General features: G+C 39.4%; 1 protein-coding gene across 4 annotated transcripts in view; it reads right to left on the bottom strand.

The window, feature by feature from the left end:
* SPAG17 (sperm associated antigen 17) overlaps positions 1-14,718 on the bottom strand; it is a 242,230-nt gene that overhangs the window by 52,368 nt on the left and 175,144 nt on the right. For 3 of the 4 annotated variants that reach the window (XM_058716052.1, XM_058716053.1, XM_058716051.1), the window contains exons 32-42: positions 13,658-13,846; positions 11,869-12,014; positions 11,635-11,765; positions 9,785-9,912; positions 7,801-7,983; positions 6,726-6,839; positions 6,162-6,207; positions 4,173-4,272; positions 3,908-3,955; positions 1,161-1,260; positions 370-472 (exon numbers count right to left, since the gene is read on the bottom strand). In XM_058716052.1, the coding sequence (XP_058572035.1) occupies positions 370-472; positions 1,161-1,260; positions 3,908-3,955; positions 4,173-4,272; positions 6,162-6,207; positions 6,726-6,839; positions 7,801-7,983; positions 9,785-9,912; positions 11,635-11,765; positions 11,869-12,014; positions 13,658-13,846 (1,288 nt within the window). The other variant, XM_058716054.1, reaches the window with a different exon arrangement.

The following is a 14,718-nucleotide window of genomic DNA, read 5'->3' as shown; positions in this document are numbered from 1 at the left end:
AAATTAAAAAAAAAAAAGACACATTTTCCTCCTTATTATCAGGTATTATGTGAGCTGATACCTTGAGCCTGTGTGTCTGGCCTGTTCTCCTCCAAACTTTCATTACTCCCTTGACTTGTAAATCAGTCAGGTCTTCTAAATATTCTTAGGTAAATTTTAAGCACACCGGAGGAAAACTAAATTTGATTTGTATCTTGGCTTCTTCATATAACTCCGCCAAACTTGTAATACACAAGTCACAATAGGTTATGCCATCAGCGGTTACTGAGACAAGAGGCGGTAGGAAATAGTTATGTCCTAAGAGGCCATTGTTAGGCATTCCTCATTTAAGTTCAGTGACAGGAACAGGAAGCTACAGAAACACATTACCTGGAGGAAGATCGGATGTTTTCTGAACAGCTGTTTTGTCTCCATCTTCCGCTGTCTTTGGAAAAGGAGGCAAGTTTTTGGAAAGCGTATCCAGATAATGAAACTGAAAGAGAAATCCAAAAGACTTACTTTAGACTTATGCATGCCTGGAAGGCACCCTCCACAAGCATGTTAAGTTGAAGAGCAATGATGAAACCATTTTTCCTTTTTAAGGCTCTGAAACTGAAAGTTTTTCAAGAGACCGTTCAGCTCAATTCTAGATTTTGTCATTCTGTCCTAACTTCCTGTAACTTCTTCGCAGGCAGCTTCCGGTTAATAATAGCATCTGGAACATCCATAGAAATACAATAAGCTCTAAACACATGAGGATATTCACTTTGCTGAAAAGTTCCAAGGTTTCATGGGAGTGCTCTGTCTCCTCGGGCTTCCAAGAACTCACAGTAATTTAGGGGTGTTTCAGCAGCTGATGGATGCAGAAATCTTAATGGGATAAAAACTTCAAAATGGAATTTATGGGATAAAAGTGGGGAGAATTCAACCCCCAAAAGGACTTGAAATAGATGAAAGAGAGTGATTAATAGTGATAATGCAAGGTATGAAGTTGGAGTGGTAGTAATAAATTGGCAAGACCTCTCAAATGCTCTTGAGGACGTGGATTTGAAAGGTAAAGTTAGTCAGCTGGGCTGATGAAGGAAAGAAACATCAGGAAAGGTAGGTTACATAACAACACATGCATTGCATCAATCTCTATAAAGATTCTTACTTAACTGTTGTTAATTACGTTCAATTACCTTAGACTGACATAACTTGCTCATTTCCAAGTTGAAGTAGGGTGATATTACTTTGTTCCTAATTTCCATTAGGTAATTTTGTGTGGTTTCAATATCCTTCCTGGTTGATATTTCCATAACGATGCAAAAGAAGACAGAATGTTTTACAATGTTATTCGCTTGTGTTTTACCTTTAAATCCTGCAGAAAATGGGATCGCTAACAATAAAACGGATAAGAACTCATCAGACAATTTTTTTTTTTGGTCAGCTGGCTTTGGTTCATTTTCTGCTCTTTCTAGAATCATTCACATTCCTTACTTCAAAAATCAGCTTTCATTTAAGATAAGAAATAATGATACCAGGTGGGAGTTTGGCTTTACAGTTGATCTCAAAAGACTAAAATACACACGGTTGACCTTTTTTGCGTGTCTTTCAATTCTCTGAGGTTTAAAGGCCAGCTTGATTCTACCAATTTCAGTAGCAAGGGTAACAGAAACTAAAACCAAAACCTCAGGAGTGGTTTGTGAATAGTGTGATCAGTGATTGCAAAGTAAAATAAAAACAATCATGATAATTCTGCTAATTGTCCTTCCAGTATCAGAACTCTCTGTTGGGGAGGCGATAGACCTCGAAAGACTAGAAGGCTGAAGACTTCACTTCCCAGCCGTTCCTATATGTATAGGGAAGGCCAGTAACTAGTAAGCTGACATCACTGGGTAAGACTCCAGATAGCCTTTAAAGAGATCTAACTCAGCTGGGAGGCTTTCCCTTTGTCCTTGCCTCACCTCTTTTCCTACTTCCTGAAACATGGATGGAATGGCTAGAGTTGTGGCAGTGATTTTACAACCATGAGGCAAACTGGAGGATGGAAGTCATGCACCACTTCTGACTTCTTTGACATCAGGAAAGATAAACTTCTTTCCTGTAAAAGCACTGATTTGGGGGGTTGTCTGTTAAGTGTAGCTGGACCTCATCTTATCTGAAATAGTTCTCATTTTTAAGTGCTTCTCACATGCCAGAAATTTTACAAAGTGCTTTACACGTTTAATCTTGTAATAACTCCATGAGTTACTCTTATTATGCCCCTTTTATTGGTCAAAAAACCCCAAGGTATAGAAAAGCTAAGTAACCTACCTTGAATCACATAACCAGTAAGAGGTGAAGTCTGAATTAAAACCCAGGTTGCCTGCCTCTGAGCCCATGACCTTGATAAGTGCAAACGCTAGTCAACTGTTAGCTGCCCAATGTGTGGGCTGAGATACCTCCGATATTAGGCGGCCCAACACCCTCCTGTTACAGATGAGCAAACTGAATTCCTGAGGTACGTTTTACTGATGGAAATCAGTAAATTGGGAAATTTTTACAAGGTTGAACACGTTTTGTTACCGTAGGACCTAGGGTACACCGTGGCTCTCTAAAAAATAAGCACGACCAGCTGACATCATGCATCTGTACGTAACCAAGTTGGAACTGACTCTCGGTCTGCTGACTCTAACACTAGTGTCCTTTCTCTCATACTAGCTGGCCTGTCAGGAAATACTGCCCGAATCAAAATAGCATCTTACTGAAACAACTTTAATTTCCCATTACATTATCTTATCTCTACTGCCTCACCTGATTCATCATCAGTCTATGGCAGTGGGGCTACTGCCTGTCACTCTTGGAACCGTTCTCACAAAAGAATAAGTCCTCCAGTTGATAACCTCCAATTCCTCTCTGCATTCACCTTTCTGATTCTTCCACGGAACCTGACCTTTTGGTGGCTCACCTTCCGTGCCCCTGAGACCTTCTCATTCCTTAACCCTCCTCCCCAAACGCATTTTCCACACTGCCAAAACTCCTCTTTCAATGACACAAATCTAATTATGCGTTTCACTTTCTTCTTCAAAAACGTTCACTGGCTTGCCAGCATCTACCTGTGGGTTAAAATCTGAAAGTGTTCATGTTTCAAGAACTAAAAATGTGAATGGATAACACAGACGCATAATGAAAAAAAGGATTAAAGAGTATGCAATAAAAAGGAAGTCTCCATCCCACACTGTCCCCTAACCTCTCGGTCGGCTTCCCCACAGGCAATCATTGTCACTGGTCTAGAAATCAGGGATATTCCATGAGACAATGTATACCTTCTAGGTATACACTGGGGTGGCCAATGAGATGCAACGTCCTATCTCACCACTTCTCCCATACATTCTACAGGGTAACCCAGGCATTTTTTTTGAAGAAGAATCTTCATCCTTCCTCCAGCCATTGTGGAGAGGAGTCATGCAAATGTGTGCAATTCTACCATATGTACCACTAGATTCTCAGTAAATACATCTAGCTCCCTTTCCTCACGGCGTCCCTTTCCTCACGGGGTCCTTTTCCTCACGGGGTGGTATCTTTGGCTAGGAACGAAAAGCACATAATGCCTGGAACACATTCTTCACTGAGTTAGAAGAATCCTTGAATGTTTATGACTAGTCTCTTAAGTTCTAGAATATTTATTAGTATATTCGAATTGCCCCAGCGCAGAGAATACCTGAGAACTTTCTTGCTTACAAAAAGGAGAGGATCCGCATGAGGGTCAAACGGGCTTCCCCTGGAGATAGTGACAGCCTCACTCATCAGCTGAGTAGCCACTTGGCAAAAATGTAGAAGATATTCAGACAACGGCAGGGAGCCTAGGTGGTAGGACTTTTCAACCTAGCCCACTCTAAGATTCCTGACTCTACAAAACTGGCCATTTTCACATGCTTATGGATACCGTGCTTCAAGATAGAATTACCTCTTATGTTCCAACTTTTCTTTCCAGTGCTTTCCTTTTGTTGTTTGCCTGCGTGAAAGGAAAGTATGATGAAAAAGGGCAAGGCTCTCAGCTTACAAACAATAAAAGAAAAACCTCTACTGTGTGATAAATTGTTGGCAATGTAGGAGATGAAAGGCTGAGGATGCATTGATATAGTCACCCCGAGTTATGATGCCACGGCTCTCCATTTCCTCAATCACTGTATGCTTAGTACTAATTGGAACGCATTAAGGGATCCGCTTACCTCCATTTCCTTTCAAAGAAATCTGTATCAGTTGTCTCTGGCAGACATTCCGGAGCGGTAGGCAATGATTGCTTGAATAAATCGGTTAGGTGGGCTGCAACTTTAAAAATAGATGCATTTAAATTTATCCTCACATCTTTATGGCACAACACACAATCGGTGCCTGGTGACTCACTTGAGAGGTTTTCTAAGAGCTTATATTTAATCTATCAAGTGTTTACTAGAATTTCCCTGACCAAACTGTAGTATAACAGTAAACCAGACCACTTTTATCAAATATTCCATTAGAGAACACACATCTTACTGCCAAAATGTAGAATGTAGTGACATCTCATTCATCCCACATCATTTGGGGAATCAGTGTTTTACCTAACTGAATTTCTTCATATCTGAAACACCAAAACTTTTAAAAAAATTAACCATCTTACTGAAACTTTTTCTAAAAAAAACAAACTAAGGGTCTGAATCTAAGTATATTAACATAATACAATGGTTGTTTGATAATCCAGGCAGTTATTCTGAGTTTATTCCTCAGATCATGATCTCAGTGGGATGTTAACAAAGATTAAAAAAAAAAAAGTTTCCGTGTTCTTTCTGAGCTTGGGAAATACTGATTTATACAAGGTTAAATATGTTTTGCTACTGTAGGACTTAGTATACACTGTGGCTCTCTAAAAAATAAGGAAATATGCAGCATTATCCAAACTTACTTTATCATAAAGTTCATTTTTGGTGCAGCCATTTCATAGACTAGTGTTTTGGGAAATAGTTTGGGGAGCATTGACTTAAAATCACCACCAGTAATATTGCGGCTGTAACTATGCAAGACCCTGTTTGTTTGCTGGTTTGTTTATATGTTTGAAAATATGTTTCGTTTGTTCTTCATTATTAGGCAACCTGCACATTTACCTCGATGGTGATTGTACCCCTCAGACCAGAGACCACAAATTCAAATGCTGCCACGTACAGTTACCGGATAAAGTATAGGGCATCCAGTTAACTTTGAACTCCAGATGGACAACAAATAGTTTTTTGGTATAAGTATGTCCCAAATAGAACATTCAATAGAACTTATACTGAAAGATTACTTATTGTGTACCTGAAATTCAAATGTAACTGAGCCTTCTGTATTTTTATTTGCTAAATCTGACAACCATAGCTTAATGGGCTGCCCAGATAAAAGAGTGACAACAGAGTGGCAGCGATGGGCTGTAACGGATTCTTCTGTTTGTGGTCATTCTAAAGGGGCAGCTTTAATCATCTTCAGCCAAATGTCACCATGCAGTAATGTCACATTTCAAGAGATGGAAAGTCAGATAAAAATAACTGTGTAAGCCAACCCCATGGGGGACGCATAAAACACATCTGTGGGCTAAATGAAGCCTATGGCTGCCAGTTTCTGACCTTTGTAATACAACAAAAATAGAAAAGGAAAAGAAAAGCCCAAACCACCAAATGCTTCCCTGCTTGTCTGCTGTGAACTATGAAATCATATAACTAAGTTCGCTGGGGCTATATATTCTCCAAATAAATATGCTTTGAATGAGGATATTTTCCAAGGGTAGACTGCTTGAGCTATATATTCAGTGTAAAATAGTGCAAGGTTTTGGTGGTAACTGTGTAGTTGCTCAAAAGTTCTGTGTGTGTGTGTGTGTGTGTGTGTGTGTGTGTGTGTGTGTTGGGGGAGAGCGTTGACTGGTTGGTTGTTTCCCTCTTCTGTCTTAGGTATGTTGGAAATACATGCTGAGGTTAACATAAAAGTCAAATGTCAACTGTTTTCATTCAACAAATGAAAGTTAAAGATAAATTAGATGCAGCCATGTTTCACAATGTAGGCTGAAAAAATACATAAATAAGTAATTATAATACAACATGGCCAATATGACAACAGAAATATATATATACATGGTACTTTGCTATCAGACAAAAGGAATGACTGAGAAGGATATTTAAGATTTTTAAATATTTTGCAGAAAAATATGTAGTTACCTTCAGTTACATGACTTTTTGTAGTTTCTTCCATTTTAGGGAACGACTGAAATGAAGATAGAATTCCTTAATGATGATGATTATATTACATACAAATTCACTCGGTTTTACAGCATTCTTCATGGAAAATTACTATCAAATGAATTCGTTTTTTAATGCCAGTACAAAATGTATTTGATTTTTTGTAGTCATTCCTTCCACACAACAGAATTTTTAAAAATGCAAATCATTTCAAGTTGTAGAAATTCCTTTTTCTTCCTCCTTCCTCCTTCATTCACTAATTCATTCCACATTTCAATAAACATCATTTTCTCTGAAGACAGTATAAACTTTTATTTAAGGGCCTTCAGAATTATATACAGTTTAAGGAAGGGCCTAAGAAGCTTTTGGAAAATTCAATCCATGAGGAATCAGATTTTTCCCAGAAATAAGAAATTATAGGGAGGGAAGGCGAATGTTCCATGGAAGTGGCAGAAACAGCCATGAGGTGTAATATTTTGTCTTGAAGCACCTGACATTGAAACAACAGTGAAAACATTGGTACTGAAAACATTTCCTTCTCACCATGACGAGCTTGAGGAGATCTGCAGCATTGCCTCTTTCCTCCTCGGTTCTGGAATCCTTAACTGTCATTTCCTGTAGCTCATCTTCTTTCTTTAGAATATGGTTTATATAATCCTAAGTCAGCGGAATAAAATAAATCAATAAAAAACCGAAACGAGGCAGAAACACCAAAACTGTGAACATCAACTTGAAATACTACTGAAAAGGTAAGAGTATGTAAGTTCCCAGTGCTCAACAAACCAGTTACTGGTCGAGCAATCTGGAAAACCTTTTCCTTGATTACATTAATGAGCAAAGACCTGAAATGTCCAAAAACAAAGCCTGAGGGCCACAAGATCTTAGAACTATATGGAGATGCCACAGAGACCCATCTTCTAGCTCTGTGCTCCGGTGTCCTCATCAATAAAATGTACGGACTTGGGTTAGATGGTTTCTAGAGTCCTTTCCAAGGATAGTCTTTATGATTCTGTCTATGAATATAAGTTTAGGCTTAGTCTATGCCTTGGCTTCCAAGAGAAATACACTTTACTTTTTCCATAAACATCTATTTTCATAAATAAATCGTCCCCCGCTGTATGCCAGGTGCTGGGTATATAACCATAAACAAAACAAATATAATCCCGTTCAGAGACAGTTGATAAACTAGACAGGAAGATGCTATAGATACGATGTGCACAATTAACTATATATTTACAAATTCTTAGACCATTTCCGAAAACCAACAATCCTTTTCTTCCATGGACAAGTAGCAGATTAATAAGCAGCTGTACTTTTTTTCCAGAGGTCACAAAGCCAGTTCCCCATACAGTAAGAGGGAAGGAGGACACTATATAGCAATCGTATATAAAAGTTACCTATCTTTTCAGTGCCTTAGGGTCTCAATACTTCCTATACCTTCTGGGAACCATTGAGTATTTTCTACTTCTCAACCTCCTACCCTCTGGAAAATTGACATTCCTTTGTCGCATTAGATAAATATTGGTACAGTGACATAATTTCAGATTCCTCAGGAAACCAAGAGGAATGATTGCCCTGTCGCTGATTCCTCTGGGTCGGGTGACCCGGATTCCATTACCTTAAGGGAAATCTGCAGCTTTTGCTTCACCTCCTCTTTTATGACCTCGTGCTGGGTGAACTGGCGCATCTGTAGAACACTGGGGCTCTTGAGTATAGGGGCCGGTGCACTTGCTAGCTGTTTGGACCCAATGTCAAGGCCCTTCCAAACCTGAGTGCCAAATGGAGGTCCAGGAGTCTTCTTCTGTTAACAAAACGAAGCAGAACAAGCACCAAAAAAATCAGAATGTTTTCGCTTTTTTTTTTTTTTTTTAACTGAGTCCTTATTATGTAGACACGATGCTAGGAACCACTCGTTAGGGAATACGGTGGTCAAAAACATACGGTCCCTGCTCCCAAATTGTTTCTCAAATAGAAGGGAAATTGGTAAGAGAACTGGGCATGCTTTCCTCTTTATATGCGTTACCAGGAACTTGGATATATTAAAATCCTGTAGCATTATCCAGTGCTGTCCCACTGGATAGCATTTGGGGAGTAGTAAGCAATGTCGCATCATGGAAATGTAGCCTAGCTTATGAAAAATGCATAAATGCACTGTTGCTTATTACCCACAAGCAGCCCAAGACATCTGGAATAATCAGGCTTTCACTTTCTGGTTTCATGTTCATTTTGACCTTAGAAAGATTCTTTGAGAGAGAAAAATCATCCCATAGATCTGAGTGGTCTCTGAGCTCACTCTAGATTAAGCATGCCTCCAGAGTCTTCCCAGGGTCTCTTGGAGTACATATGTTCTGCCTCGGATTAGACTCACAGCTTTATGTTACCCTTGTAATTGATTTTCAGGAGTAGTGTGCTTTGATGCCCTACGTCCTGTAGCGTGCCAGATGTCCTCCATTGTAAACTGCTATTCAGTCTGATGCCTGGTCAGTGATAACCCTGAGGGGCTTGCCTGGGCTGGGCCACTGTGACTGGGCATAGAAGGCCAGAGCCATAGGAGTTGCAGAGAAAGAGAATAAACTTCTTTCATTAATCTCAGATGTGGCATGTTATTCGTCATGAAGCACTACTTTCAACCTGGATATAGCCTTAGTGAGTCATTTGGTGTGGCCTTTCTATTTTTCAGATATGGAAGTAGAGGTCCAGTGTGGCTTGTCCCCTATCCCACATTAACAATTGGTAGACTCAGGACTAGAATTCAGATACTTTTCACTCATCGTGTTGGTTATAGCTGCCAAATTTAAAAATAGGACTCAGAGGTCTTTGTTACCTTAAGTGTTCATTGTCTGTGCCCTTGCTATTACAAGGTTGTGCAGGGGAACAAAAATCATCATAAACCAAAAAACATTGTCCTCCCCACCTAACACTTGAATGTCTCTCTGATCATATTATCAATGTCCTCATTGATCTAATAATTTATCATCTAACAATATACTGGGCCTATTACACAAATGGCTTGCAAAATGAAGTGTCAAGTCTTGCAAGGTGTAGGACTTCATGATTCTTGCTCAAGATCTCTAAGACCTTTTCTTCCATTCTTTAAAAAGACTTTCGATGGAGCTTCTCTAATCTGACATAATCACAACGTTTACTTTTTATCATTGTAGTTGCGTATCCTTTGTATAATCCTTCACATCATTCTTACGTGCTTCAGTTCGTGCATTAGTAAATTAGACAAAAAAGGAGACCTGAAGTTGGGTGTTAAAACTAACAAATAAGAAATGAGAGAAGGAAAGTTTTCTGTATTGCATAGTATCAGTAATTCCATGATAGGAGAGGTATAACATGTGTTACTTAGAGTGGGTATTTCCATACTATAGGAAGACGTTTGAGCCTGCAACACAGGCTAAAAGAAATAAAGCTAGTCAGGTGTATTTCTCCAAAATCTACAAATGTTAAAAGTCTTCAAATATAAAACTCCCGAGCCCATTAACAGTTTATGTAAGAATGAAAATATACGAATATATGGGAGAAGACTGGAGACTCCAATCCATTGATGATATAGATGTGCAATAGTGTAGTGACTTTGCAGCAGAAAAAATTTATACCTCGACTGAGGGAAACATCTCCCATGACCTTGACTGGAGATTCGGAGGAACAATTGTATCTAATTCTTTCTTCATTAGCCATGGTGATGCTTCACAGAAAGGGCGAAGGACAGTGATGCTCAGGGCACCTGGTTCAAAGAGAGTTATCAGTGGATCATTTCTCTATCAAATACATTCTGAGAATTCAATAGGTTTTCACTAAATTCAGCGAGTTTCTTGATAAGTGAGACATAGTGATTATGCTTAAGAAGCTTACAATCTAACAAGTAAAGTAAGGCTTTTGGCCACTGTAACACCTAGAGACTGGGTTTAGATCACCCGGAATTATTCATTGACACCTTACTATTCTTCAAAAACCACATCCAAGTCCTGTCGGTTCACTTGAGCTTACCCGCTGACCTACCTCGGATCATCTGCCTCTGAGAGATGCTGTTCTGGGCTAGAGCAACAACTAGCTTTTCTACCCAGCTCTACTCTGTGAGTGAACCTCCCGCTAGCGGTCAGAGTGACTGATTATGTTAGTCCATGGTTTAAACTCTTCTTTGACTTCCCACTGTTCACAGGACAAACCCGAGTCCTCGGTGTTTTCTCACCCTGCCCTAACTTGCACTACCCCCTCCTTCTGTGCCCTGGCCGCTTCAGCATTTTCCTCCCGGTTCTCCAAGGCTTTTTGCTTTCTGCTTTGTACTGTCTCTTCCAAGAAGGCTCTCCCTCCTATTTTAATTAACTGCTACTTTTCCACCAGCTCTTGGTGCCAGTGTCTTCAGGGAAGCCTTGTAGATTACAGCAGGTTCCTCTGTTAATGCCCTCATAGAACCATATTCCTTTCCTTCACAGACCTTACCCCAATTTATAATCACACAATCACAGTTATTGTGTGACTATATAATTAATGCCTATCCTCTCATTAAACTCTAAGCACTATGAAAGCAGGGTCCACGCTGTCTTAGCTCACACTGTATTCCTAACACCCAGCCAGTGTGTTTGGCACATGCTGGGTTATCTAGATGCTAAATAACTAACAGAGCAATTTGTGATGAAGCCTTGCACAACCAATCAGAGCACCCCACTCCCCATATTCACAACGAACAAAGTTTATTTTATCACGCACACGTGCATTGATACACTAAAAGGTATAAGTGCGCAGATGCAGGCATATTCATAAATGAGTACAAAGTATATACCACCAGAGAAAAGACAAAACATAAACCTAAGCACAACACATTGGTTTCATTCACAGATAATATGCACGTTTATATCTATGTTTAAATACACATATAACATACACCGATGATGCTTTCTTAATGCAATACATATCTCGAACCCTTAGCCACACACTGATTTCTTTGGAATTGATGAGAACAGTATAAATACACAATAAATATAATTATATATATAACTTATCTTATATTTCAGGCTGACTTTCTAACTCACATATCAAACGTATTTTCTTTTCTTAATATATTAAGTTCATCAAGGCAACACCTTCAAAAAAAAAAAGAACTTACAAGTGATATCTCACTTTTCTTTTTTTTTTTTCCCCTAGCCAGATGAAAGGAACACATAAATAGGATCATAGATACATGCCTACCGTACCTAAACTCCGATTCAATTCAGATCTGCTTACAGGTAGGAGAGGGGCTTATATACAGTTTACATACGTTGATGCCCAGATAAAGCTTGGAGTGAGCATAAGTAGCTGTATAAACAGGTTGACATGGCGATGTGGCAAGTAAGGTTGAAAAGGGAGAAAAAGGGAGAAAGTAGAGGTGACGTGGGGGTGGACTGGATAAGGGGGCTGGATGCTGGTAAGGAGACACAATGACTTCCAGACATTCTGGATTCCCTACCTGGCTGTTCTTGTATTGGCTCCTGGAGAACTACAGTAGTTGATTCCCCGTATGCCAAGGATAGGTATTCTTCTATGTCCCTGTCTCGAAGAAGTTCCACTCCTGATCCATCAGCATAAATGACAAAAAACCTATTTGAAGCAATAAAATTGAATCGCGTGAAGTATTCACTTAAAATGCTCCTGAAACTTAAAATTTTAAATAAAGGTCATGGTATTATTTTTATCATGCTACCTGGGTACATGTTCACCATAGATTTGCAGATGATTCTTATAAACGTGAGTAGATGATAAACTATCATAGCCTTCAGTTTTTTCATTTGGATCATCTTCCAAATTGTTTTCACATAGCATAGTTGATACGCTACCATCAGCCATTACCTACGGGACAAAGTATATAATCAACTAAAGAAAAGAAATGTCGTAAAGCTTACATGTCTCATTTGAGAAAGCATGCGATCTGTTGGTATATCCAGAAAACCAGAGATATTTATTTCCAAGGTAATACTCACTAAGTCCAGTTGGCATTAATAAAAGCAAAAACATCCCTACTTACAGACCACACCTAGACTATGAAGACAAACTGGAATATACTCAGAGTAAGGTGAGTAGGATCGCGAGGGACTCAAAATCTTATCTGAGCGTTGGTTCACGGAACCGGGGATTTAACCATTGAGGAGAGGCTACCCATCTGATAGTTGTCTTGAAATATTAAGAAGGTGGCAGTGTGGGAGAAGTTCATATTCTGTGGTTGCAAGTGTGGAATTGGGATTCATGAATAGACTACAAAGGGAAAGAGATTTAGCGTGAGAAGAAATGTTCTAGCCATTACTACTGTTTAGATCTGGTGTGGGTCTCTCCAGGAAGAGATGTAGTTCAGGCTAAAAGATCACTGGAGGGGATGTTCAAGAAGAGTATCAGTGCCTAGAAGAATGTTTGGCCTGAATGTCCCATGTGTTTAAAGCCTAGAGGGCTCAGGCCTATAAGGTTCAATTTCAATTCGCTACAAATTAAACTCTGTTAGCAGCCTGAACTCATGCTGGAAAGACTCTCATTTAGCACAGAAAAAAACAAGCTGGATCAGGGCTAGTCTGCGTACCAAACCAGAGCTGGGGGCTCTGTGCTATGGCTCCAAATCTGGAAAATCACTACACCACCTACTAGCTGATACACCATCTTGGGTGAGGAGTGAAAACAAGGAGAAACGCTTGGAGCAGGGGCTGGCAAACCATTTCTGTCAAGGGCCAGAAAGTAAATGGTTTAGGAACTGTAGGCCATACAATGTCTGTTGCAACTACTCAATTCTGCCATTATACGCAAAGGCAGCCATAGACAATGTGTGAACAAATAAGCGTGGCTGTGTTCCAATAAAACTGTATAATGACACTGAGATTTGAATTTCCTGTGATTTTTATGTGTCATGAAATATTCATCTCCTTTTGACTTTTTGCCAACCATTTAAAAATATGAAAGTCATTTTTATCTCAAGGGCCTGTATAGACAAGTGGCCATGGTTTGCCAGTTTCTGGCCTCGCTATAGCTGTGGTGTGGAAGGACAGAAAAACAGAAGAGAGAGCTCTACCATCTAACACCTAAGCACCTGTCCACCTCCCCATCTTCACACCTACTAGAATCTTCCCTAATTGATATTGCGCACCACGGATTCCCAGCCTAGTCAAACAAACTGGTTCTCTCGCTTTAGCCTGGATACAGACCATTCTCACATCATTTCTTTCTTGTTGGCATTATTTTAAATGTTTAGTAGTATTCCTCCCCTTCCGTTCGAATTCTTTATTTGGCTTTAACGTTTATACCATCCCAACTGTTAGGCTTTTCTATACCCTTGGAAGTACACTTTAGAAGCAGAGATATTGGCATCCATTACTGCTTATGCTAAGTATTGGCAGCAAGTGGATAACTAATCCCAAGGCAGCTAAGGTATAAAGCTGAATGGAAGCTCTCTGGTCGAAATATCTCAAAAACAAAGCCCCAGCCTCTCACTCCACACTAATGGTGCACTTTACCTGAAAGGTATTTCCCTCAGGATCCAGGACCTCACAGATAATCTCTGATGTGTGCTTCATGATGTACCTGCTAGCTCTTAGCTGCTCACGTTTTTGGAAAGGATGGTATACATCACTGCTTGGTTCATGGCAATATATAGCTGAACAATCCCGATCAATGTGAAGGCAGCCTGTGTTGGGAGGTAACACCTAGAAGGGTAACAGAAAGAGAGGAATTATTTAGAAGGGTCTTGTTAAATTTGAGGGATTTGGAAAATCATTTCAGGAGAAATAATTATCTATAGATCTTAGCCATAAACTCTTGTTTCCAGGAAAAACACATTACCCAGGAGAGGACTTCAGCTTTGGGAAGGCCTCCCTGATAAAGAGGCAAACTGAATAATTAAGATATAATTTCTTCTGTGTCCTCATCATTTATCTACTCACTTTAATATTTCTTTTGGCACCTTCTTATTTAAGATATTTAATAAGAAAATAAGAAAGATATATTTTAATTCAAATAAACACACTTGCCTCTACTCAAAATGTCTGGAATCCTTCATGTTCTTGGGCAAGAAGTAAGTCGAAGAAAGTCAGAAGCTACGGGACAAATGCTTTTAGGAGCTTTTAATTGTCCCCATTCCTCTGGTGGCTGACACAGTCCTTAAGTATTAGCTTTCATGTAAATATGTGTGGTTCAGATAGACTCATTTTTGAGACATAATTCACATACCGTAAGTTCACCCTTTTAAAGTATACACTCAGTGGATTTTACTTTATCCAAAAACTTGTGCAAATATTATCAGTAACTTAAGAGCATTTTCGCCATCCCGAAAAGAAACCGTGACAACCACGAGCAGTCACTCTGCATCACTCCTGCCCCTAGCTCCTGGAAACCAGTGGCTATGGACTGCTCTCTCTATGAACTTGAATATTTGAGACATTTCATACAAATGGAAGCATGCACTAGGACACGTTTTGTGTCGGCCTTCTTTCACTTAGCATAATATTTTCAAGACTCATCCATGTCGTAGTATCACTACTTCATTCTTTTTTATGGATGAATCATATTTAATTGTCTA

This window comes from Neofelis nebulosa, chromosome 2 (assembly GCF_028018385.1).
Source record: "Neofelis nebulosa isolate mNeoNeb1 chromosome 2, mNeoNeb1.pri, whole genome shotgun sequence".
NCBI lineage: Eukaryota > Metazoa > Chordata > Mammalia > Carnivora > Felidae > Neofelis > Neofelis nebulosa.
The sequence above is the reverse complement of the archived record's forward strand: the minus strand, read 5'-3'. Positions and strand labels throughout refer to the sequence as shown.